General features: G+C 40.2%; 3 protein-coding genes across 5 annotated transcripts; 2 read left to right on the top strand and 1 right to left on the bottom strand.

Moving 5' to 3' along the window:
• Nucleotides 1-1619: 1619 nt before the first annotated feature.
• acta1b (actin alpha 1, skeletal muscle b) lies at nt 1620-5645 on the top strand. Its single transcript, XM_085153335.1, has 7 exons — nt 1620-1775; nt 2593-2729; nt 3218-3542; nt 3897-4058; nt 4493-4684; nt 4802-4983; nt 5145-5645. Exons 2-7 carry the CDS (start codon nt 2601-2603, stop codon nt 5286-5288), a joined length of 1134 nt encoding a protein of 377 aa, XP_085009461.1. The 5' UTR covers nt 1620-1775; nt 2593-2600; the 3' UTR covers nt 5289-5645.
• Nucleotides 5646-6455: 810 nt separating this feature from the next.
• Nucleotides 6456-11745, top strand: ccsapb (centriole, cilia and spindle-associated protein b). Of its 2 annotated transcripts, XM_085153424.1 has the most exons (5): nt 6456-6569; nt 7471-7877; nt 8554-8613; nt 9545-9765; nt 9847-11745. In XM_085153424.1, exons 2-5 carry the CDS (start codon nt 7496-7498, stop codon nt 10027-10029), a joined length of 846 nt encoding a protein of 281 aa, XP_085009550.1. In that variant the 5' UTR covers nt 6456-6569; nt 7471-7495; the 3' UTR covers nt 10030-11745. The 2 variants fall into 2 exon arrangements, with proteins under 2 accessions (XP_085009550.1, XP_085009516.1); XM_085153390.1 differs by having other exon boundaries at nt 6478-7877.
• Nucleotides 11746-12797: 1052 nt separating this feature from the next.
• Nucleotides 12798-24492, bottom strand: rab4a (RAB4a, member RAS oncogene family). Of its 2 annotated transcripts, none has more exons than XM_085153447.1 (8): nt 24351-24492; nt 22222-22302; nt 20125-20239; nt 19387-19449; nt 18999-19153; nt 18787-18882; nt 18300-18445; nt 12798-17044 (listed from the first exon to the last, which is right to left on the bottom strand). In XM_085153447.1, exons 1-7 carry the CDS (start codon nt 24364-24366, stop codon nt 18330-18332), a joined length of 642 nt encoding a protein of 213 aa, XP_085009573.1. In that variant the 5' UTR covers nt 24367-24492; the 3' UTR covers nt 12798-17044; nt 18300-18329. The 2 variants fall into 2 exon arrangements, with proteins under 2 accessions (XP_085009573.1, XP_085009563.1); XM_085153437.1 differs by lacking the exon at nt 24351-24492 and adding an exon at nt 22788-23869.
• Between the last annotated feature and the right edge of the window lie 450 nt (nt 24493-24942).

Raw genomic sequence — 24942 nt, 5'->3', positions numbered from 1 at the left:
TGAATCACTGAATGCAATTAAAAATTACCTGATTAAGTCCGATGTTTACACAGGCAATCAATTCATTACCTCCAACCTCTTGCAGGCCATAGTTAGGAGCTGTAATGACAGTCCAGGTTATGTAAGACTATGTGTTAATATTTCTCTCTTCCCATTGAAACCCAGCTCGATAAGTAAAATATAGAGCAACCCCTTTTTATCAGTCAATATGTCCATTATTGATAAATTACCCCTCATGATATATTTCAAAATATTTACAATTAGATGTGTAAGAACAGCCACAGTCAACACAAATAATCTACAAAGAAATCCTTGATCTAAAATCTGAATATTTTTTTTTTTTTAAAAAGAATAATTAGTCATGTTAATGCTGTCCTGCTTTCTGCGTATGCTGCTTTCAGGTAGGAATTCCAGGAGTTGCCAGACCCATTGTGATTTTTTTTCTGTCTGATTGATCAGTTCACCATAAATATGGTTCTCTTCTCCCCTGCTTTAAATCCATCTCTGTTTTTGTTTTGTTTGTTTTTTTTTGTTTCTACACTAATCTAATCCTCTCTCACTCCTCCTATGGAGTTATTATAACCACCTTGGCACCTCCTCTTTCATTCCTTTCGGTGTATCCGTCAGTAATACACACTAACATGCATGTACACACACGCACACACTCTCCATTTGTCACACACGCACCAGCTCCCCTCCTCCATTAGAGTTATAATTAATCCAACTGCTTCACTGACAGAGCAGAGTAGCCCCTTCAGATAAGGTTTCAGCTGCTGGCTACTTCGAACTTAGAGCTCCGTGAATTTGAAGCCACGTGGGCTGCAGGATCCGATTTTGAGTTTAATTCATTGCACGTCTTATTACACGATTTAATGCATTTGTGGATGCAGTTATAACTGAGAAGGGGGGGGGGGGGGTTACGTTTGCAATCTCCTAATTCTGATTGGTTCTCTGTACATTGATCAATATGTTTAGTATTTAGTGTTGTTTTTTAAAAAGAGTATATTTAAACTAGCAATCAATGAATAAAAAGTACACTTTTATAGCAACACTGTAAGTTAATTCTACTCTAATTAATGTGTGAAATAAAGCGTTAATTCTGACATATGATGGCTGAAATAATGCAGTACATATTTAGCTGTTATATACAGAATTTCCAACTTCAGCTTTTGTCCGTTGACCTTTAATAACCTGTATTAATTGAGTTATTAATTGGCCCTGTACAGCTCTCTTCCTGGTTGACCTGTCAGTCACTGCTTCAAGCCCTGGCCCTCACCGTGGCCTAAATCTGTTCAGATGAGGGAAGCATATTCCCATTTTAAGGCTGGATGAGGCCTACTAGCAACAAATCTATAACCCTGCTTGGTAGCAATTGGCGTCTCCCCTAGAAACACTCCCCAGTGGTCCGCATGGTCCTTATACGGCCCTCGAGGTGGGACTGCGAGCCTTGATGGGAGGTCAGAGCGACAGTTCCATATATGGCGCGCGCTCTCTCCACGTCGGGGGCGCGCAGCGTCACTTGTGATCCCCTCCTGAAATCCGATTGATGGAGTGCCCTCCTTGCCCTCACGTCGGCACCCCACCTCCACCCACTCCCCAGCCTCGGCCTGTCAGTATCCTAATATGGCAGAGGGCCGGGATGGGGGCCAGTGCTGAGGTTTTGTGAATGGTGGACGTTCGGTATAAAAGGTGGACAGGCAGCAGTAAGGACTGTAGCTGGTTCAGCAGCAGCACTGGTTGGGTCGTTCTCTCCGAGCCGCAGACACACCCCTAAGGTAAGACCCTGCTAGGACCTGACACTCCTGAAGCCACTCATCCAGGCTGGGACACTAGACTAAGCCTTAACCGGGGAGCCACTGCAATTACTTAGGGGCAAAAATTAGGAAGGACCACCGGGGACATGAGGCATAGGACTTGAGGCTGATTTGGGACAACACGACTGCTGGAGGATAGCTAGACCATAGGAGAGACCTGAAGGAAGAAGAACTGTTTACAGTTGAGGAGGCAGAACACAAACACTGTGCTTGACGGGAGAAGCCTTAACTATCAGATCTGTAATTAAATAGACTAAATAATTGATAAATTGATAGATAGGTAAATAAAACATTTGGACTGAGTTTCTGGTCTGATCTTAAGCTGTTGTACTTTATGACAATTTAAAAACGAGAGAAATTTACCTGAGGGGGGATTGGTGAGACAATGGGAATACTAGGGATTTTGGTTCAACTTTAGCTTATTTTAGAGCCTTGATTTCTTCTAAGATTAAATAAAAAGTAAATCTTAGACAAGTCTGGCCAAATTCCAATAGAAAATTTTAAAACAATATCAGTTACTTTTAATAAGATTTAATTGACGTTTACAATGGATACTCATCACGCGTTGGTTTGTTAATGCACCATAGATTTATATAGCGCAAGCAGTGGACTTGAACAGGTTCATGCTCCGTGAAATTATTTTTAGTCTTTTTAGCAGGATGAGAATACAAAATAATGATACAGTTAATCAACGCCTTACTGTGTAATTGATTTCTGTCACATACATTATGGATTTGATGTGATTTCAAATATTTTGTCTTCCTCTCCTCTCTTACAGAAGCCAACATGTGTGACGACGATGAGACTACCGCCCTTGTGTGCGACAACGGCTCCGGCCTGGTGAAGGCTGGCTTCGCCGGAGACGATGCCCCCAGGGCCGTGTTCCCCTCTATCGTCGGCCGTCCCCGCCACCAGGTAAACAGCGAAGAAAATTAACCGATAGGCTTGATATTAGCCTGGACTAATTGGCAGCAGTCATTATTTCACACTCACTAATTGTCACACCTCACCCATCACACCGTTCAATATCAAGAAATACAATTAACCTTCCAAAAAATGAATTAAAATCAAAATGCAATAAACAAAAACAATAAATTAACATTTTGGATTGTTAAAACATTTAACATTTATTGCTAAAAATTATTGTAAAAGTTCAGTATCAGCGCAGTCACAATATTTTTGGCTTCTTTTACCTGGAGCAGCCTTTAAATTAGTAACAGATGAAGTGCCAACTTCACAACTGCTCTGTCTCTGTCTCTGTGATTGATATGTGGCACATTTACGCAACGGTCACTATGTCTGTCCGAAGACTTTAATCTGTCCAGGAAAGGTCGCACATCTGTATGGATCAGTTGACGTCCCCGGCTAACCTTCCTTTTACTTCCCCTCTCTCCTCCCTTCAGGGTGTCATGGTCGGTATGGGTCAGAAGGACTCCTACGTCGGTGACGAGGCCCAGAGCAAGAGGGGTATCCTGACTCTGAAGTACCCCATTGAGCACGGCATCATCACCAACTGGGACGATATGGAGAAGATCTGGCACCACACCTTCTACAACGAGCTGAGAGTGGCCCCCGAGGAGCACCCCACCCTGCTCACTGAGGCCCCACTGAACCCCAAGGCCAACAGGGAGAAGATGACCCAGATCATGTTTGAGACCTTCAACGTCCCTGCCATGTATGTGGCCATCCAGGCTGTGCTGTCCCTGTATGCTTCCGGCCGTACCACTGGTAAGACTGACATAAAACAAATAAACAAACGTAGCTTACTAAACACATAAAACACATATAGCTAGTTTACCTTATTACTTAATAATATGTTACTGACATAGTCAATCGATCTAACATAAATGACAATAACTATTGAGGGAGCAATTTCTCAACAACGCTTTTACGCACAACTTTTACGCACACTCGACCAGCCTTTCTGGAACTGTTCATGTAGGTTTATTTGACTTTATCTCGTAAATTCACCCCCAAGCACCCACTTTACCCATAATTTTACGCACAAAACGTATTTTTAAACAGTTTTTTTTTCTTTTTTGTCGCTCGGACTTACTAAATTTTCTCCGTGGCTCTCTATAGGTATTGTGCTGGATGCTGGTGATGGTGTGACCCACAACGTCCCAGTCTATGAGGGTTACGCCCTGCCCCACGCCATCATGCGTCTGGACCTGGCTGGTCGCGATCTGACCGACTACCTGATGAAGATCCTGACTGAGCGTGGCTACTCCTTCGTGACCACTGGTGAGCAATTGAACAATAATCAACACGGCCTGAAAGAAAGAGGAAAAAGAAAGAAGGAAACTAACATTTTCTAGCAAGACATTATCTGGGCGAAGACGAGTCTAAATTGTCAGTTACCGTTCAATTTTATTAGCAGTGTTTGGGATAATTTGCTATGACATGCTTTGATCAAAGATTTACCTATACAGATAAAAAGGCGCAGCAAATAATTGTCACACTTTGTGAGGCCTATTAATGCCCACATGCGAGCATATTGATACTTAAATGTAAAGATATTGTTTTAAATAGAGTGAAAATAAGATGTGTACATGTTCACAACAGCGAAGAATTTGTGTAGTTTAGCCCATTAAATCCGTGTTATTACGCAGATTAGTATTTCACGCTTCACGCTTTTGGCACTCTGTATAATAACTTATCAACTTATAACTCCACAGCCGAGCGTGAGATCGTGCGTGACATCAAGGAGAAGTTGTGCTATGTGGCTCTGGACTTCGAGAACGAGATGGCCACCGCTGCCTCCTCCTCCTCCCTGGAGAAGAGCTACGAGCTTCCCGACGGTCAGGTCATCACCATTGGTAACGAGAGGTTCCGTTGCCCCGAGACCCTCTTCCAGCCTTCCTTCATCGGTACTTCAAAGAATCAGTTCTTTTAAAAAAAAGTTTTTGCCACCAAATAGACTTATGGAGGCTACTGGTACATACCGGGTACTCATTTCTTAACACTTTTTCATCTCATCTGAACAGGTATGGAGTCTGCTGGTATTCATGAGACTGCCTACAACAGCATCATGAAGTGCGATATTGACATCCGTAAGGATCTGTACGCCAACAATGTGCTCTCCGGCGGTACCACCATGTACCCTGGTATTGCTGACCGTATGCAGAAGGAGATCACTGCCCTGGCTCCCAGCACCATGAAGATCAAGGTACTTGAAATTGAACTCAAATCAGAGAAGCAAAAGCTTCAGAGTTTACAAGAAGATTGAAATATTTTATGCATAAATTGGCAAATACGCACCCGATTTCACTGAACACTTGTTCACTTATAGAAACCGGCACTTTACTAATCCACTCTTTCCTCCTCCAGATCATTGCTCCTCCCGAGAGGAAGTACTCCGTCTGGATCGGTGGCTCCATCCTGGCTTCCCTGTCCACCTTCCAGCAGATGTGGATCTCCAAGCAGGAGTACGACGAGGCCGGCCCCAGCATTGTCCACAGGAAGTGCTTCTAAATCCTTCATCTTTTTCTCCAGCTTCTCCATCATCTCAATCATTTTTACCACCAGCCGTCTGGAGATCAAGCAAGGAGAAAGATCGACCTCTGCGGCACGACAACACTCTGCTGTCGATGGACTGTCTGTCCGCGCTGCTGACATTCATATGCATTTTTAATCCTTTCAAAAATGTGCATATTTTATGGCTGTCCTGTTGTCTGTGTTGCACGGAGAAAGGCTGTGAAAACCACCACTGAACCATGCATCCACCAAAAAAACTTTAATAAAAAAAAATAAGAACAACATGTTGCCCAACACATGTGAATGTAAGTGTATATACATATTGATAATTTATTAAAGTCCATTATTTGGTAACTTTGCCCCTGGTCTTGTTTTTCCGGTATTGGCAGAGGATGACAAACAAAAGCGCAGGGAAATCAGACGATAAATACATTTTTATCTCTTAAAAGATAAATTTGTCTTAAGCCAACAATGCAATATTTCAGTATTCAACAAATCCTGCAAGAACTGTGGGAAATAAACCGGGATAAGCACTAAACGAAACATAGTGCGGCTAATTGTTCCACGAAAGACCAGGTGCAGGGCGCATTCATGGACATCTAAATGCAAGCTGGCACTAATGTCTGGATCATATTTGGATGGACGAGAGGCAGGAGGAGGGGCTGCTAGGTGAAAGAGGTATTGAAGGGCGACGCCTTCGAGCAGTTGCCGACAGTCGGTGTTTGACTTGCCAAGAATGCGCAAAGGCAGCAGCAGCTCAGCCTTTTAGACCGACTGGATTAGTAGCATATCCGACACTGACACCCCTCCCTGCACGACCATAGAGCTCACCCACCGGCCCCCAGACCATCTTTAGACACAACCAGACTCCGGGTACAGTGGGTCATCTCCGCAGGATTATACCTTATATGCCTATAAGCTCACAGGTTATGTAGATGTAGGTTTGGGAGTAGGCTGCAGGCGCGCACATCATTTATAGCACCCGAGTAGCCTATTGTAAGACAACATGTTTCCTCCCCCTACAGAGCACCATTTATCTTTTAATAAAACAAACTGTATTTTCATCCTCTTTTGCCATTTTGTACAAGTTCCATGGCCGCACAGACGGCATTCCTGACACCCCGGTGCGGGGCCACCTGTTGCGGGTGTGTTTGGCTTTTTAAAAACGTCTTCAGGTGGGCGGAGCTAAGCTCGGAGACGCAGTCCTGTGTGTGATTACAGCAGCGGCACTGTGAACGCCATCTGTCCTGCTCTGCTTCCGCGAAATCCGACCCCGGCGTGAGTATATTTACTGTACTCAAAATTAGACAGTTACAGCCCCGAATTTCTCCGTGCGAGGCGCGCACTGCTGTTGAGTAGTGAGGATGGATGGTCTGTGACATTTAACGTTTACTGCGCTTCACCTGCGGGCGCTGACAGGCGATTATCGCTGCCCTGTGTCAGTATTAGCGCCATATGATTAATAATGGAGGTCTATAAATAACACATTTGTCATGAGGAGGTAATGGCTATAAAAGCTACAGGCAATAAATAGCCAGCTCACTGATTCTCAGTTAAAGCCTAATGGCGTATGGTACACTTGTGCTTTCTGTACGCATGTGTTGATTAGCTGGACTACGGAACAGCATTTTTCAGCAGTGAGGACAGGCTTGTAGAGCTGTAGCTGCATGCGTTTCACAGCCTGTCGTGTTTTTTGTTTCGTGTTTCCTTTTTTTTTACACAGATTTGTAGCCGACCTGTAAATTGGAATACTCAAGAGCAGTTTACACCTCTGCGGCCAATCAGAAGAGAAGGTTGCACTTACGTCATCGCGTTCAGGAACTTTCTGCTCTTAACCTTGTAACAGTTTTTTACCGGAGGCCATTTAAAAAAAATGAAACGCAGATTAAATGAATGAAAAATGGATCATTTACTATGTAATTGTCCCCAGGATTTGTCTTTTGTCCTCTTCCTAACACAAGGAGGCAAACTGCCCCCGCCTGCATCCGCCTTCGACAGGATGTAGGCGGGCTTCTTAGAGGAGGGGGAACCCCTCGTGCTGCTCCGTCATTGGTTTTAACGGCTTCTCCATTATCTTTAAATGTCTGGCGGTGCTAACAAACACGGAGTTGTGTGTAAAGGGGCGTGGAGGCTGTTTAGGGCGTGTTCTGCGTGAGTAACAACAAGCTGTTTTTTTCAGTTTAAAGAGTTTTCAGAGGAGCAAGATGGTGGCGAAGAGGATCCGCTCGGAGTACATGAAGAAGTTCAAAGATCCCAAATGGGACACGTACACTAAATGTTACGAGGAGATGTTGAAGTACAGGCTGACCCGCAGGCTGCTGGAACACACGCACAATCCCTGGTTCTGGAGCGGCTCCGATACTGACTCGGACTCGGGAGGTAGAAGTCCTCCTATTCCTCCAAGCAAGAACCAGGTACGGGACCAGGAGGATACCGGTGGCCGCGCGGAGGCTGAGCTAGAGGAGTGTGGGGGTGCGAGGACGGACACACAGCAGGAGCAGAGCAGAACCGCGGGGCCCGTACCCAGGGTTCCTATTCAAGAAGAGGAGGAGGATACAGGGCCTGCTGCACAGTCTGCACTTCATGGTAACCTGTATAAAACCCTTAATAACATACTGGGATGTATCATTTTAAATATTATGTATTAAAGCCACCGAAAATATAATAATAATAATAATAATAATAATAAATTGACTGGGATTAAAGTTCCAAATGTATTAGGAAAAAAAACAGGTACATTTATAAGAAAAAATGAATTGGCAACATAAAGAGCAAAATAAATATTTTTTAAAAAGTATAATATATTTTATAAAAAGCTTCTTATATAATTTTAGTTATTTTGTACTTGAATTTACCACTTTTGCTGTAGTTTTTTCATAATTTTGTCGTTGACGTTTACCTTATAAATTTGACATATTTTTATTACTAAATTCGTCTGCTTTTTCTTTCTTTTAAATTTCCCCTTTTTTCATAAACTAGTGTCTTTTTACTTTTTAAAAAAGTTTTCTATATTTGCCAGTTTTCTCATTAACAGGCCAATAAAACCCCCACTAATGCCTCTTTTTTTTCTCAGAAACGTTCTGGGAAAAATTCTTAAGTCTTTGACTCAAAGCTTTTGGTTGTCAAGTTTATTCTCTAAATTTCAACCCTCTTGTCCAGCTCCTTTATTTCTTTTTCATTCAGTCGCCCTATTACTGCATTGTAGGGATACATGCTTGATACTTTACTGTAACGTACAATTTTCTTTGCTCTTTTGGCCCAGCGTCTGATGCTATGAGGGAGACAAAGGTACTACGAGAGGAGCAGCGAGCCAGCAACAGAGGTAATAAGTAATTAACATTTGCCGAGTCAATTAAAAATAAATAAATAAATGAAAAAGCGTTATAATAAACACTGTTATGAAATGATGAACTGAAAGTTGATTAAAGTTAAGTCAATTTGTATTTTTGCTTTTTCTAAACTCAGACTAATGGTATCAAAGCTTGAACTTGAGATGATTATTCATGCTTTTATTTCTTCTCATTTAGACTACTGTAATGGCCTTTTTACTTGTTTTAACAAATCAGCCTTAAATCGTCTTCAGACTGTGCAGAATGCTGCAGCACGTCTCTTAACAGGCACCAAGAGAAGATCGCATATCACTCCAGTCTTGGCCTCCCTTCACTGGTTGCCTGTAAATTTTAGGTTTCATTTTAAAATTTTAGTTCTAACCTTTAGGGCCCTGCATGGTCAAGCTCCTCAATATTTATCTGACCTGCTGAAACCACATTCATCTTCTCGGGCTTTAAGGTCATTAGATCAGAGACTGCTGGTGGTACCGCGCACAGATCGTTTTAAAACTCGTGGTGATCGGGCCTTTCAGACTGTGGCACCACGGTTGTGGAATTCTCTCCCACTGTCTCTTCGCTACACGGACTCCATTGATTCTTTTAAGAAACAGCTGAAGACATTTTTATTTAGAAAAGCATTTGATTAATTTCTTCTTATGCTGTTTTTATAGTTTTATTGTTTTACATTGTTTTATTTACTGTTATATTGTTTTTATATTTCCATTTCCTGTGTTGTACAGCACTTTGTGATTTTTATCTGTGAAAAGCGCTATATAAATAAATTTTACTTACTTACTTACTTTTAGCAAACAACTCTCTGTTATAAACAATGTCCATAGATAGTTTATAGTACCTCTGGTTTATTTTGTGAGTTCCTCTTCCATGTTGGTGGTGCTTTAGCCCGTTTGCTTTTTCTGTTTATAGAGAGAGACTCTGAAGGACCCCGACCACAGCAGAGTAAACCCTCAAAGTCCTTGAGGCAACCCCGGCGATCACAGCGGGTCAGGCCTGCACCATCTCGACTGCCCAGAGAGGACAGTAAGGAGAGCAGACATCCTTTCGCCTTGTATGGGTCAGGGGAGAAAGATGCAGACACTGCAGGAAGGAAGACGCACAACGTCGGCCCAGTGGCTTCGACTAATGAGGTTATTTTACTGTCATAGTGGATTTGTTGACAGGTACATACAGAAGCTTGTTGTTACATTGGATTTTTGTTTACCTGATAGATCCATGAATCAGCTCTGCGTGCTAAGACCAGGCGGGACGTGGAGCATCAGATCCAGACTCAGCGGTCTGAGCGGCGGAGAGCCAAGTCTGCTGACCTGGACAAGGCCAGAAAAGTGGTCCAACCTGAGTTCAACCCCTGGCTAACTGAGTACATGCGTTGCTTTTCGGCTCGCTCGCGATAGGACACAAACAGGAAAAAAGACCTCTCTACATCAGGATGACTCTAGACAACAAACACAAAACTGACGCCATCACTGCCTCTCACCTCTAAAGTTTAAACTTCAAGTGGCCAAGTAGGACTATATTTATACTGGGATTACTTTAATGTTCCCTACTATGAATTTGATAGTTACTTCATCTAGAGTTTTCTGCAGTTCCTTTTTTAAATGTCCTTTTCCCCAATATTTTAGAGTTAAAATTGGCATGCTGTAAAACAAACATACCTCAAGGTTTAAAATGAATCTTTTTTTCTCTAGTATTATTGATACAAAGAAAATAGTTTCAATAGAAGTAACAGACAGACAATAAGGTCTGTTTTTTGCATAAACAATGCAAAAGAAAAAAGTATTATTGAATGATATTAGAGCATAGGTATGATAAGCACTAACAGAGCCCTTTAAAAAAGAGTTCTTGCATATAATATAATAGGGTCATAAATGACCACACTTGGTCATTTTAGTGGCTAAAGGAGCATGGTCACTTGAGGGTTAAACACCGACACATGTAAATGATAACATGAAACGGATTCAAACAGATTCTCAGGATGGAAGCTGACTTTCCTTCAATGTTAAGTTTCACTGTGTGGCTTATTCCTCCATGTTTCTATAAACCACTTTTACTAAGACAGTACAATAATATGTATTTTACAGAGTAAGATACTTTATAACAAATGTAAAAATAATGGATACGTCTGTAATACACAAGTTTAGTTGAGGATGAGGAGTCCCAAACGTATGTCAAAGCCATACTTTGATGCAGCCCCTTTAAATACATGCTGTATAAGATGTACCCATATTTTTATACATAGATCTCAAACTACAGTGGGACATGTCGAAAAGCTAGAGCCTTGTTCTTCTGAGGTAAAGTGAACAATGGTGTGAACGTATATAATAATACGTCATTTCCTGTGTGTGCACACAGACACACAAATTTATGCCAAGAACTCGGAGTAGTTTAATCAGATGAAAGTTTATTTCAAATTCACTTGACTTTTAATGTGCATATTTTCCTATTTGCGCAGAATACAGCTGAGTACACTTAATTGATGTATAGATATTTTGATATGTAAGAGTGAAATTTTTAATGCTGGGAGCTGCTTCATGTTTGTGTCCCTCTTGATGGTTCAGACTTGGTTGATGGGTAGTGACTCACTTTATGCTGACAGTGAAAATCACACGTGTTTTGTGACACATTTTCAAGTATTTTCATGAACTCTGATGCGTTAGTGACTTAAAGTGGTTTTATAACTGATAGCATTGCTTTTTTCTTAATCATTTTGGTGCTAAGGTCTCAACGGTATTGTGGATACTGCGGACTTTCCTTCACACATCCACACACGCAAGTAGGAGCAGCATCAGAGAGAGTTGAACACACTGCGTTTTTTTGTTTTAAAAGCACAGGTACATAGAAAAAACACAAGCAGATTTAGAAACATTCATAGAAAATAACCAACTACAGAGAAGTGCTGCACAGACAACACCTGAAAGATTTACAGGGGACGCAAAAACAATAGACTGTGTTTGGCTGACGGAGCACAGTCTATCGACTTGCTGCTGACTTCAATAACGTAAGTCACAAAAACAACAAGCATGTATGGAAGCTATATGGACAACAAACATTTTTTGGCATCCATGAGTAAAATCTTTGACTAACTAACTTCTGAGAAAATAACTTGAAATTGAAATAAATACATTTTTTACTTACGGCTCAAAATTAGGGTTGTCAGCATTAACGCATTAACGCAGATTAATCTGTCATCACAATTAACGCGATTAAAATTTTATGCAATTAACCCATCTGAATTGCAGAATGACTCAAAATCCCTGAAATGACTCTGTCAATGCGTTCCAGGCAGTTTGTCCAAAGCTTGTCCATTCTGCACTCCACAAATTGTAATCACATTAATCATGATGACACGTTAATGTGTTAATGTTGAGAGTCCTAGTCAAAATGTATGTTTGTTTGTTTTTGGTGTGGTGGCAAAAAAGCTTCCTTATAGTTTGGTTTATCACCTCTTTGTGTCCTCTAGAAATATTTCCAGTTTTTGAATAGGCCTTTGTGAGGGTTTGACTAGTACCTATGTAAGCACATACATGAAAGGCAACCAAAATCTGTGTTGTCCTGTTTTCAACAATTTAATATTTAGCAAAACTAAATATCAGAATATTTTAATCTACGTGATTTGGCTCTGCTTTAAGCCTCTGTATTTAAAACCTTCTGTCTGATTGAGTGTTGGATTTGCAGTTGATGCGCTGGCAGATGGAAGATACTTAAAAAAATTAATTGCTACTTGCATGCATTTCATTAAACTAGAGTGTGTTGAGCTCCCTTTGGTTTGTTGTTGAGGCCAAACGTCTTTATCGTTATTAATTTAGAGTCAGCTACAGCTTAAATAACCATTAACAGGAAATGCATACAAACACATTATGCTGATGTACTGTTTGGTTTTCAGCCAGTCAAGAAGCGCTTTGATCATTTAATCACTGTGTTGTTTTCATCTAATTAATTTATGAACATTAGACAAAAGTATGTAAACTCAAATAATGACTGTTCAAACCACAAGAAGTCAGATCTAGTAATGTAACAAAGATAAAATAAGCTTTGTGCCATTAAGACTTGGTGAACAAACATTTTCAGCTGTTGTTGGTGTAAATATTTTGCAGATGATAGTTTGGTTAGTGGCCCCCTTTTACTTTTGTTTTTACTTTTTAACACTTGATTTCTGTGAATGTTGAAACTTTGAGTTCAGTATTACATTGTTAAGATTTGCTTTTAAGTTATAATGAAATGCAGTTTGGTGCAATATTTTGATGCTTTAAAAGTCGGTTTTGAGCCTTTGTGATTTTAGATGTGATGAACTTTGACAATCTCAGAAAACAGGAGGGAAGCAGGATGATACATTCCTTACTTCTTCGTTAGTTATTGGGACAAAGCTTTATAGTCGACTTCCCGCTTAGACTGTTTAGACGTGTACCTCTAGTCAGGAGATATTTTACTCACTATGTGTTTTTCTTAGGTTTACATGATAATGTGTGGCAGAAATCCACCAAGCCAAAACATTCCTGACATGTTACTGATTCACGCTTCACAGTGCAGGACGATGTTAGTGAAAAATGAGTTTCATGTGATTGTGAAGGCACTTGCATGACAAATAACTGATGTACTTGGTCTAGTTTACTAACAACAGATGTAACAACTACGACACTGTAAAACTGCTTAATTCTGTACATTCTTTGTTTACATATTGAGCTTTGAACAAGCTTCATTGTCATAATTAAAGGATTTAAAACAAGTGGGCTTATGTGGTGTTACGCTGAGCTTTTAATAAAATACATTTACATCTGTGATTATTCTCAAGACTAATATTTAATATTAACAGGCTATTTTCATTGTGTCTTAATCCTGATTCTTGCAGTGACATGGTGTGGTCTCTCAGTACATTATCAAGCACCTGCTGTATACTGGAATAAGTCTGTTTACACTAAGTTTTTGTACAATAAATTTAGCATATTTAATAAGGCCATGTACAATTTTAAAGATCCTGCAAATATATACAATATATATAAATGCATTTTCAATTTGGGTTAGGTGGATCGCGTGAAAGATCTCTGTTTTACCTACTGTTTGATAACCAGGCTCATCTCATAGCTTTGCTCTGGACATACTCGATCTCATCTGATTTCAGAAGCTAAGCAGGCTTTTCAACATTGACACTGGACATCTAAAGTTCCATAATTGGTCAAGAAGATTAAAGGACTGCTATTGAAATGCAGTAAATATGCACATGCAGTACTGTACATTACCGCTGTGAAACTGAGAAACTTCACTGGTGTTCACACGTTCTATATCATTGTTGCAACATTTGAGATTAGATCCAAAACAAGTTTGTCAAAGTGGGAACGTTTTTCATATTTGATTTTATATTGAATGACCCTTTACCGAATCTATGACTGTTGGAAATAAAAGGAATCCTCTGATTTTACGTTTGACTATATTCCATCCATCAGCACTCACAGAGCTCATTGAAATGGTTTCTGCTTGGTCAAAGATTGTAGGGAAAAAAAGTCTCGTTTAGTGAAGACAATGCTGGATTTGTAGTAGTATTTATTTTAAAAACATATGCCTTTTATCATACATAATAAATTATAAATCTATGATATTCATAATGACAGGAAAAAAGGACACATAAATACAAACAAATGACCTGATGAGAAAAACACATGATGCAGAACAACCAAAGCCACCATCAGATATCAAACACCGAAGGATGGGAAACATTTGAAGTGTCTGATTCAAAATCCTCATTTTAAAACGGCTAATATCCTCTAAAGCGGGGAAGGTGAACGTATGGCCCGGGGGCCAGAGAAGGCCCCTCGTATGGCTTTGGAAAATGTGAAATCTTCACAAGGGCATAAACTTTGGACTCTCTTATTATTGTTAGTATTCCATCACATAACAGAAAACCTTTTTTTTTCCATGCTTCATTATAGAAATTAAAACATATTGTAAGTTAACAGAAAATGTCTGTTTTTTAATTAAATGATAAGTAGGTAACTGGGAGGTAATGAACTGCCAGTGGTTTTCCTGTAATTTACACCTTCATTTTTTCAACTGTAAGCCTATATGTTATTAGCCAATAGTTTTACTGGTCTGACCTACTTGATATCAAATTGAGCTATATGTAGCCCAGAATGTAAAATGGGTTTGATACCCCTGATCTAAAGTATATCTGAGCTGATGCGACGCGTGAATGCTCTGATGCAAAACACGCCTCATAATCGTTTCTTCCGACTTAACACGGTCAAAGTTAACAACAGGAGATAACAAGGAGTAAAGCACACACTGGATAAGCCTCAAACCATCGTTAAAACTTAAAACCAACACGTTAGTATGACCCCACATCTGGCAGCAGTCAGCACTCATGTAAACAGGCAACATTTATATACGACAGGTCAGTCATTGGACTTGAGTGGAAAACTTTGGATAAAGAAAGTGTTACACCAGCATTTTACTCAGTTGCAGATGCTGACTTGTGAATTCAAAGATGTACCTTCATTTAACACAAATGAAAGCCCAGTGTCTACTCAGAACATGTCAGGCTACCTCTGTTTATTATCTGTGAGCTTGTCAAAAAAAAACCCAAAACAACAAATAAAAATTTGTTCCAGAATCTTTTCCCTCATAATAAAATCTGAATCAGCTTGTCCTGTTTAACAAAAAAAATAAATAAATAAAAAATACTGAGTACTGCCCATCACCAGTATCCTGCTACAAGTTGCCAGTGTATAGTTGCTTCAAATGATAATGATGCAGTGGAGCACGAAGCAGATGCTGAATATGATATCTATTATAATATACACGTAATATCTCTTCATAATGAAATACTCTGATATTTTGTTTGAGAAAACATGCGTCAATCTATTTACAGAAACACTGTACAGGTACAGGGATGCTTTAGAGGAGAGGAGGAGAGAAAAAGGGGGATGTAAAAGTGTGTGTGTATTTCCTGCAATATCATATCAATATTAAGGTGTTGCCCTGGGACCATTGCTGTTACTGATTAGTCATGCTTTTTAATAGAGAAATAACATCGTTAAAGACTCTGTTTTAGGAAAGGATCCATGTTTCTGCTAATTCTAATAAAATACGGTATTTTTCCCCTTTCTCAAAACACATTTTTATAATGAAAATGTAACAGGTCATGGAAGTACAAATATTTCCATGTTTGCTTTTGCTTGAAAGAAACAAATTAAGTGTTTCTCATCCACTCATTTCCTGCTGAAGGCCATGAGAGCAGCAGTCTGAGCAGAGATGCCTAGACCTCCCTGTTCCCAGCATCCACAGTTTTTAATGGTCCAGCTGAGAGATGCAATCTCAACAGCTTGTCCGAGGACAGCCCATAGGACATGCATCAAACACCTCAACATGGAGGAGCAGTGTTTCTACTGACTGAGATCCTTACTCTATCTCTAACAGACCCCATACACTACAGCTGGGGAACGTTCATTCACTAATTCTCTAGTTCAACACCCGCAGCTTGTGGCCACAGGTGAGGACAGGTAAATTAATCTGCTTCAGTCTCAGCTGAGAGCAGGTAATTCACCCTTTTACAGCCTGGGGTCTGATCTGAGGGTGCCACTTCTCATCCCATCCACTTCAACACTCAGATTTGAGCCATTCATCCACCACAACCTCATCTTTTTTTCCTCCTGTGACACCAAACCTATGACATCACATCCTATGCATAATTATTCAGTTGCAATGATGGTCTGGATATTTTAAGAAGAATACAAACAGTGATATCAGGTGAAGAAAGGGAGTGGAGGTGGCACACAAGAAGTGCAAACTGCACAGCTACACAGGTGACTGTTAGTGGTGTGTTTGCAAATGCAAGCATGGAGTTAGCAGATAATTAGAGCAAGAGAAGCAGAAGACCTGTGGAAGGGAAGGGACTTGAATTAGCATGTGGTCGAAGGAATATTTCCAGAAGATGAGAATTTTTTTTTTTCTGAGAAAATCAAGACCACGCATCAGTGCACTAAGTATCAAGCTGGAGCCAGGGGGCAGTTAGTTTAGCTCAATCTAAAGGTCTGTGCAGCTTGCTCCAAAAATCTGTATTTAGTTTGTCTGTTTAAGTAGCTGGAGGGTCGACTGGAGCAAGTGGGAAATTTAAAATGTGGTAATCTGGGCTGGCAGGTGTGTGGACGAGAGAAGTGTTGGGGGTGGTCTTGGTTGGAGGGACAGTTTGGTCCAATAGAAGAGCAGACTGTTGGCTGATCTCTGGTTACCTTGGAGATCTTTAAGTTCTGGGAGGGGGCGTGACAGGGAAGTCTTTTGAGCTATCTGCATGGCAACAAGGTTCTGAGGGGTCCGTGCAAAGGTTAGGGGTCAAAGGTCGGGGAGAAGTCACCAGCGTAACGATCTGAACCCCACGTTATCAGGTCTCACATGGCTGTTTTTCTCCTGGTCTTCACAAACCTGCATATAAAACACACAAATGTTGCAGAAATACACAAAAGCTTATCAATATCAGGCTGTCCACCCAGTAATTAACAAATTTCCCTCTTGTGGGACTAATAAAGCTTAATAAAGGTTATCTTAATCATCTCTCATCATTATGAAGCAAGAAAGAATTACAGAGCTTTGACCAACTAGCTATTACAAAAATGGCAAAGAATCTGCCACTGAAAAAAAAAAAAACCAAACCCATTACATCAAAATTGAATTAAGGTTATTCTCTCAAATTATTTTTTGACTCATCCTAAAACACCAGCAGTTCCAGAAAAAGAGTCTCCGGTAATTTTAAAGACCCAGCAGAGCAGAACCACAAGACTCAGTGATCGTTTCTCCCTGGAGTCTCTTCAACTCTGGTGATCCACCGCACACAACTCTGACACTTGGAAACTGACTTGTCATTTACACTGTAAATATACTTCTTGCTCTTGTTTCTGTTTCTGTCGCTCTTGATGTGTTTTATCCTCATTGGGCTGAACAGGGACCAAAAAATTAAAATTGTAATTTCACTTCATGTAAATACATGTGCTGGAATGAGAATTAAAAAAACAAAACAAAAAAAACTTGAATCATTAAACATTTCCAGTTACTCGAGAGTCATAGATGAGATCATCACAATTAATCAAGATATTTTAAATATCTGCTGCTAGTTTGGTTTTTAGCGCCCTGAGGAGTGGACTTCAAATGTAGGAATCAGCAAAACTGCTTGATAGTGTTCTGCTGCTAATAATAACAACAACAATAACAACAATAATAATAATATCTAGGCAAAAGCAATAATCTGACATGTAAACAGGGAAAACTGTCAGACTGCAGCTGGAACTGTGGCGTAACGACTTTCTATCAGCGATCAGGCAAGTGCAGCCAAAGTCTGGTGCAAATAGTTATGGTTAAGTTCATCTTATTGTGTATTATGTAGGTAATAACATAGATCCACCTTTTACTTTATGCCACTATTTAATGATTACAGCCTTCATGATTACTGTCTTGGACAATCATAATGAAGGCTTCCTTTCAAATGATGGGTGGATCAAGTGCGCAGAAGCAAAAATGGGCACTGACTAAATATAGAATTACTGAGTCTGCACATCTGAGAGACACTGCAGGGAGCAGAAGGCATAATTTCAGCTTCTAAACACAGGCTCTCCTTATTTGAAAGCCCTCAGAAACATTTTCTTTTTAATGCTGTGTAAACAGTACAGACTCAGGACCCCCTCACCTTGTCTGTATGTGTTACAGGACACGTCCACTAGCAGCCGCATTCCTGGGTGCCCTGTGGCTGAGCACGACGAGGAGAGCGAAGCTGTCGTAAAGCAGCGTCGCCATATTGGATACCTGAGCCCATCCTTTCTGGATCCAGCTCCCCTGAAACACAAGAGATCACATGAGTGAACAGTCAGCGAGATAACCAACTTACACCTATTGTGCTTAGTTTACTGACAGTTAAGAAAAGGCTTTAATCATCTATATAAGTACACCGAGTTTGTCCCTTAGCAAAAGCCTTTTGTTAAAGTTTGATACTTCCTGGAACAATATTGTAGACCAGCTAGTTAATGGGTTAGCTGTCTGGGCTTCTGAATGATGTAAAAATATTTTGTTTCTGACTGAGGTAGTGGTGTTAAGAGATATACAGATGGTGTAGATGGTGGTTTGACAGATTAAGCGCTGGGGCACACACAAGTAAGGGTGTTGACTACAGCTCATACCTGACTCTATCTTGTTGAGGATTTTCCGAGCACACTGGACAAAGGCCTCTTCGACATTCTCCCCTGTTAGAGCGCTGGTTTCCAGGAACATCAGTTCTGTTATGTCAGTGAACACATTATAATAAATAACAATTCAATAATTCTTTGAAGTTGATGGTCTACACATCTAACAACAACAGGAATCGTTCCCAATAATCAGCTGCTGGTCTTACCGTTCTCCTGAGCGAAGCGGGAAGCCTCCAGAAAGGTGACCTCCCTGTCAGCATCCAGGTCCTTCTTGTTCCCACACAGGATTATGACGATGTTCTGACTCGCCAGCATCCTCGCGTCACTCAGCCATGTGGTCAGAGCGTTGTATGTCTCTCGACTGCAACAAAAAATAATAATAAAAAGGATGGCAGGTAATGACATGTTACAGTTTGGAGTAGATGTGGAAGCTAATTAGAAAACAAAAATAAATTAGAGGCTTGAAACACAAAGCCTATCATATTTCTCAGTTTGTGCATCCTCAATTCCTCTTAGTCTTAGAGGGTGGAGAGAGGAGAGGAGGAGGAACAAATTAGAAAAATGTGAAAAGCCTAGCATCACATTGTGTGATACCTGGTGATGTCATAGACCAGCAGGGCTCCTGCTGCTCCTCTGTAGTAGCTCCTGGTCACAGACCTAACACACAGACACACACAGATTAGTAGACATACATTGAGAACAATCAGGAAGTATACAATACATTCCCCCTGAAGAAAAGAAAAAACATCAATGCATGTGTGAAAACCATTTAACTCCTGAACTTTGTAGAGACCTACATAAGGATGCAAATGTCTGCTGCAGTTTAATCAGGTTGGTCTTTAACTTGCTAACTCTACAGTCCACGTGAGCTGGATTGTGGCAATGCACAGACAGACCTTCTAACCGTCTGGGGCATGCATCACTAGTGAGTGGGTGTCATGTTTGCTGCTCAGTGCACCCTCTGTTCAGACAGCTGCATTCAACCAGGACAAAACAACAGAACCAATTCCTGGCGTGTGCTACCTCAAAAAAAAAAAAAAAGCAATTCTGGAAAATATCTTCACCAGACTCTCCTTAAATTGTTATAGCAGATATAACAGAAAACGGAATACATAAAATAATCAGAAGCAACAAAACTATTCCTGTTTTACTCAGGACATCAATTAGGCAGCCGAGTTTAATAACTGCAGCTTTTTGAGCTCTCGTTACCTTCCAAAACTCCTGTGTCTGTTACTCTGGTCTTTAAGCTATAGTACTGTTAGCTGAATGTCTGCAGCATAACAGAGATGACTTGTGTGCAAAGTGCATATTCACTATGGGCTTTTTTCCTACCTGAACCTCTCTTGTCCTGCGGTGTCCCAAATCTGAAGCTTGACCATTTTGTTGACCACGCTGATGATCTTAGAGCCAAACTCGACTCCGATTGTGTGGTTAGATTCATCCTTGACTAGAAAAAAATAAATAAAACATGTAAATGCATTAATATTATTAAATAAGTGGGATTAATAGTGATGATATGATTATCACTGTGTGGCTGTAAGGAAAACAACTGTTGCTTCTGCACTTCAATGAAAAAGAAGCCAATTTCAGCATGTGTGGATGTGACAATGATTTTCTTTGAAGTTTTTCTCCTGAATTCTGGTTGTAGGTTTTGGTTTCACCCTTAAAAAACAGAACCAATCATAAAAATCACACATTTAGAAGTTGTTTTTTCATAAATGTATCCCTTCATGCCTTAAAATGTGGTTCAACCTGGTGTAAAATTTGATGTAGCTTGATGTCACTCACACTTTTGCCTCCTTTCACATCTGTGAATATGAAATTTCATTCCAATCTCTACTGACACCCACTCCTCCCCTGCTGCTGTGCAGTTCCAGCAAATCGATTCACCTCTGACTCTGCTCACACACTAACACTGCTCTACTTTACACAACGGCAAGTTGACACTGGAGTATTTGAGCTCTACATGTTTGAACTGGAAAGTCATTCTGAAGAAAAACAAGGGGTAATTGACCACATGTCGATATATCAGATTGGCTCAGACTGCCAAATTTCACATACACTATATTGCCGATAGCATTCACTTCCCCATCAAAATCATTGAATGTAGGTGTTTCAGTCATTTCAAATCCCACTGGTGTATAAATATCAAGCACCTATGCCTGCAGACTGCTTCTATACACATTTGTAAAAATGGGTTGATCTCAGGAGCTCACTGAATTCCAGCGTGGTACTGTGATAGGATGCCACCTGCCCAACAGGTCCAGTCTGAAATTTTCTCACTACTAAATTTTACACAGTCAACTGTTAGTTGTATTATAACAAAGTGGAAGCATTTAAGAACGACAGCAACTCAGACACACAGTGTCTAGAAATAAAAAAGTCAATTTTGTCAATCACTGCAGATCTCCAAACTACATGTGGCCTTTAGATCAGCTCAAGAACAGTGCATAGATAGCTTCATGGCCACACAGCTGCATCCAAGCGATACATCACCAAACACAACTTAAAGCGTTGGTTGCAGTGGTGTAAAGAGCACACCGCCACTGGACAAGTCTGAGTTTGGTGGTTGCCAAGAGAACAGCACTTGTCTGACTGCAAACTCTTAATGCTTCAGCATATCAAGACACTTTGGACCATTTCATGATCCCTATTTTGTGGAAACAGTCTGGGGATAGCCCCTTCCTGCTCCAACATGACTGCACATGTTTACTTACAAAGTAAGGTTCATAAATACATAGATGAGTGAGTTTGGCATGGAAGCATTTGACTGGCCTGTAGAGTCCTGACCTCTACCCGATAGAGCACCTTTAGGATGAATTAGAGCAGAGACTGCAAGCCAGGCCTCCTCAAACCACACAAGTGTCTGACTTCACATATGCACTTCTGGAAGAATGATCAGAAATTCCCATGAACACACACCTATATATATTAGGTCATATTAAACGCAATGGATTAAGAATGGGATGAGACTCAAGTTTATATGAGTGTGAAGGCGGACGAGCAAATAGTTTTGTCATTACAGTGGATCATCCTCAACAATATTAGAAATGTAAATGCTTTTCTTATCTGACTAACACAACCCCCTTTCCAGCTTACAGCTCTGAGAAGCTTAGCTTTAACCCAAAGTTAACAGGACAGATTTCTTAGTTTTGCCTATAAAACTCAGAATGCAAGTATAAATGCACACAGTTAAATCCATGGATTAAGAATGCAGTCAAATCCATTGATTTGACTGCATTCATGACTGCATATTTCACTCATGAAATATTGACTTAAAAGGTTGAAAACTTGATTTCCATCCTAGGAATCTTTAACATGTGGAAATTACTGGCATATTTATTGTCTCATTTGCCTGAAGAAATTCCCTGATGTAGTGCTGTAGTTTACAGTAAACAGTCAGGAGCGTAATGGATCTTTCAGACTTACACCTCTTCTCTATGAACTGGTGCAGAAGACAGGATTTTCCCGTTCCAGCATTCCCAATCACCAGGAATTTAAAGAGGAAATCTGCAAAGGGAAAAGCAAAGACACACATTACATCAGTTGGGCTATTATTATCAGACTATATGAAACTAGTTGCTATAGACGCTAGCTAAAACGACAGGAAATTACAAGAAAAATGTGGGAAAAGCTCAGTTACTGTAGTCTTAGTTTGGTATATCCAGCTCTTTTTTCTTGTCAATTTAGTTTCACTTCCACAGTGAGTTTGCTCGTTTCATTTTAGTGTTTAGCTTCAGTGCTAGCTTTCTTATTTATTGTAATCTGGGTTGTGCTTTTCAGGGGTTCAGAACAGATATTATAATACAAACACAGGCAGTTAGCTCACAGTCATTCCAAGTCTTAATAACCAAATGTAACAAGGCCTAATGAAGCTACATGTGACAACAAACTAAATAAGTTTAGTTGAATTAGTCAATGTCACGTCAGTTAGTCCATCTTTAAAAAACAGTTTTATTTTTTAGTTTAGTTTTAGTGAACTGTAATAACTTGACCTGAGAGATAAAACTCATCCTTCAGTTGATCCATCTACAAACTCAGTTGTTCTTAAGGAAAGGAAACAGGGAGAAAAGGTTGTGATATGCACAAGAACTGGACTGAAACTCAGTGGCAGTTTGGGATCATCCTGATAGAAATCAGAAATAAAGGTAGTCAAAATCCAATGAAGAGCTTTGAATGTCCTTTGAGAAGCCAAGAGAACTATTCCTGAAGACTACTTAAAGAAATTACAAAAACCTGTCTAACAGAGTTCAGGCTATACTGAAGAATACCAAATCCTGACTTCCACACTGATTAAAAACTCTGTTTTTGCCTTATATTCTGTATTTCCATATATTTTTGCATGTTTCAATGAAAGTGCTGCACCTATTTCTTATTTTCCTTGCAAAATATAAACAAATGAGGGTGTGGCTCAAGTTCTGTAAACATGACCTTTCAAAATATTCTAGAGAAATCAGAAACTGTAGCTTCATATATTTAGTAGCTCATTTAAATTTAGTTTTCCCCCACTTGAGTGGTGAGAGTTACCGTCACTGTTATGAAGTCCAGTAAATCCAATAATCTCTGCAGTAGCCTTGCAAACACCCGCATTTACCAGCATATACTCCTGTAGTATTATTATAGCTAAAGAGGACAAGTACATTTTTTCATACAAGACAGAAAAAAATCACCTGCGATAAATACAATGCAAAATCAAGGTGCAGACAAATCATATCACCACATCACCACAGTCCAGCACAGACTAAATTGTGGATTATAGAATGATTTTAAGAGTAGTAAACTAGAAATTTGATTTTTGTCTTTAATTTTCTTGGCAGGTGTTCTAAATGGGTTTCAGATATATAACTGTGACAAACTGTGCACATCGGCTCCCAAAATCAATTTATCAGTCAGGCTCAAGCATATGCTGCACAATACTGTGATGCTTTGGCCATAATAAACTGATGTTTAACAACCAACAGCGCATGGCTTTACTTGCTTGATTTTATAGCTTTCAAATATTGATATAGGTATCATCCTAATAAAAAACAAACAAACAATTAAGCCCCCCCCTCACAAAAAAAATATTGTGAAGGCTCTGATGTAGGCAAACAAAAACTACAGTCAGCTGTTCTGTGCAGCGGAGGAATTCATCCACTATTAAACCACTAAACTAGCAAAATAATCATTATTTTGGTGTAAAATGGTCAAGCTAAGAAAACAATGCCTCATATATGACTGTAATGTTGCAGCTCAGTCAGATATTACAGCTGCACCAAGCCCCAGTCAGGTGTCAGCTTCCCTTGTCTTTTTCGATACCCTCCGGGGAGCTTTGTAACCTTGTACCGTGGGTAAATTTTTTGCACACGGCGACACTAAACTCTGCTGTACAGCCTTTGTGGGTTTCCTTACGCTGACGAGGCAACTTTTAAGGCCAGCAGCCTTCAGCGGCGGCTCGGTTAGCCTGTCAGCTATCTGTTTACGATGAGAAAAAGCTCTCTGGGCACACCTGCCCCATCCCATCTCTGAGGCTACGGGAGGATGATAACGGTGGCCGCCGGTCAAAAGTGCTCTCTTACCGTACGACTCCGACATCGCCAGTGTGGCGGTTTGACAGCAATAAAGAAGGGAGGGAGAAATGGGAGTTGACAGATGGTTAGCTAGCTAAATAAAAGGAAAATACTCCTGTTGGTGATTTCCGCGGAGTCCAGCTGATTTTCCCCTCCGACTTCCCGTACGCGGTTTGTTTCAAAATAAAAGCCGTCTGCGCTCCTAACCGACGAACCGTTGGATCACTGTAAAGTCTTCAGGCAGCCGGAGGGTGGCGCTGTATCTGCTTGAGACTTTTGACACAGACTGCTGTTTGGGTCACTTTTTACATGTGACTAAACGAATACATATTAATTCATTTATTTTGAAATTGGATGACTTTTCCTAAGCTGATCCCTAAAACATGAAAAAGAAATATTTTTTTAAAATTTATGTGCTACATATTTCTGTACACTGAGACCTCTCCAATCAAATTTAATCTGTCCCGACTGAAATTAACTTTAAATAAACCAGTGTAGGTCAAATCAAGGAAAATGTCATACCTGTGTGCAAGCATCAGTCAGCACAGTAACTAACCTAAACAGATTCTTGCTTTATTCACATATATTATATGTAATTATA

This window comes from Neolamprologus multifasciatus, chromosome 1, assembly GCF_963576455.1.
Source record: "Neolamprologus multifasciatus chromosome 1, fNeoMul1.2, whole genome shotgun sequence".
Lineage (NCBI taxonomy): Eukaryota > Metazoa > Chordata > Actinopteri > Cichliformes > Cichlidae > Neolamprologus > Neolamprologus multifasciatus.
The sequence above is the reverse complement of the archived record's forward strand: the minus strand, read 5'-3'. Positions and strand labels throughout refer to the sequence as shown.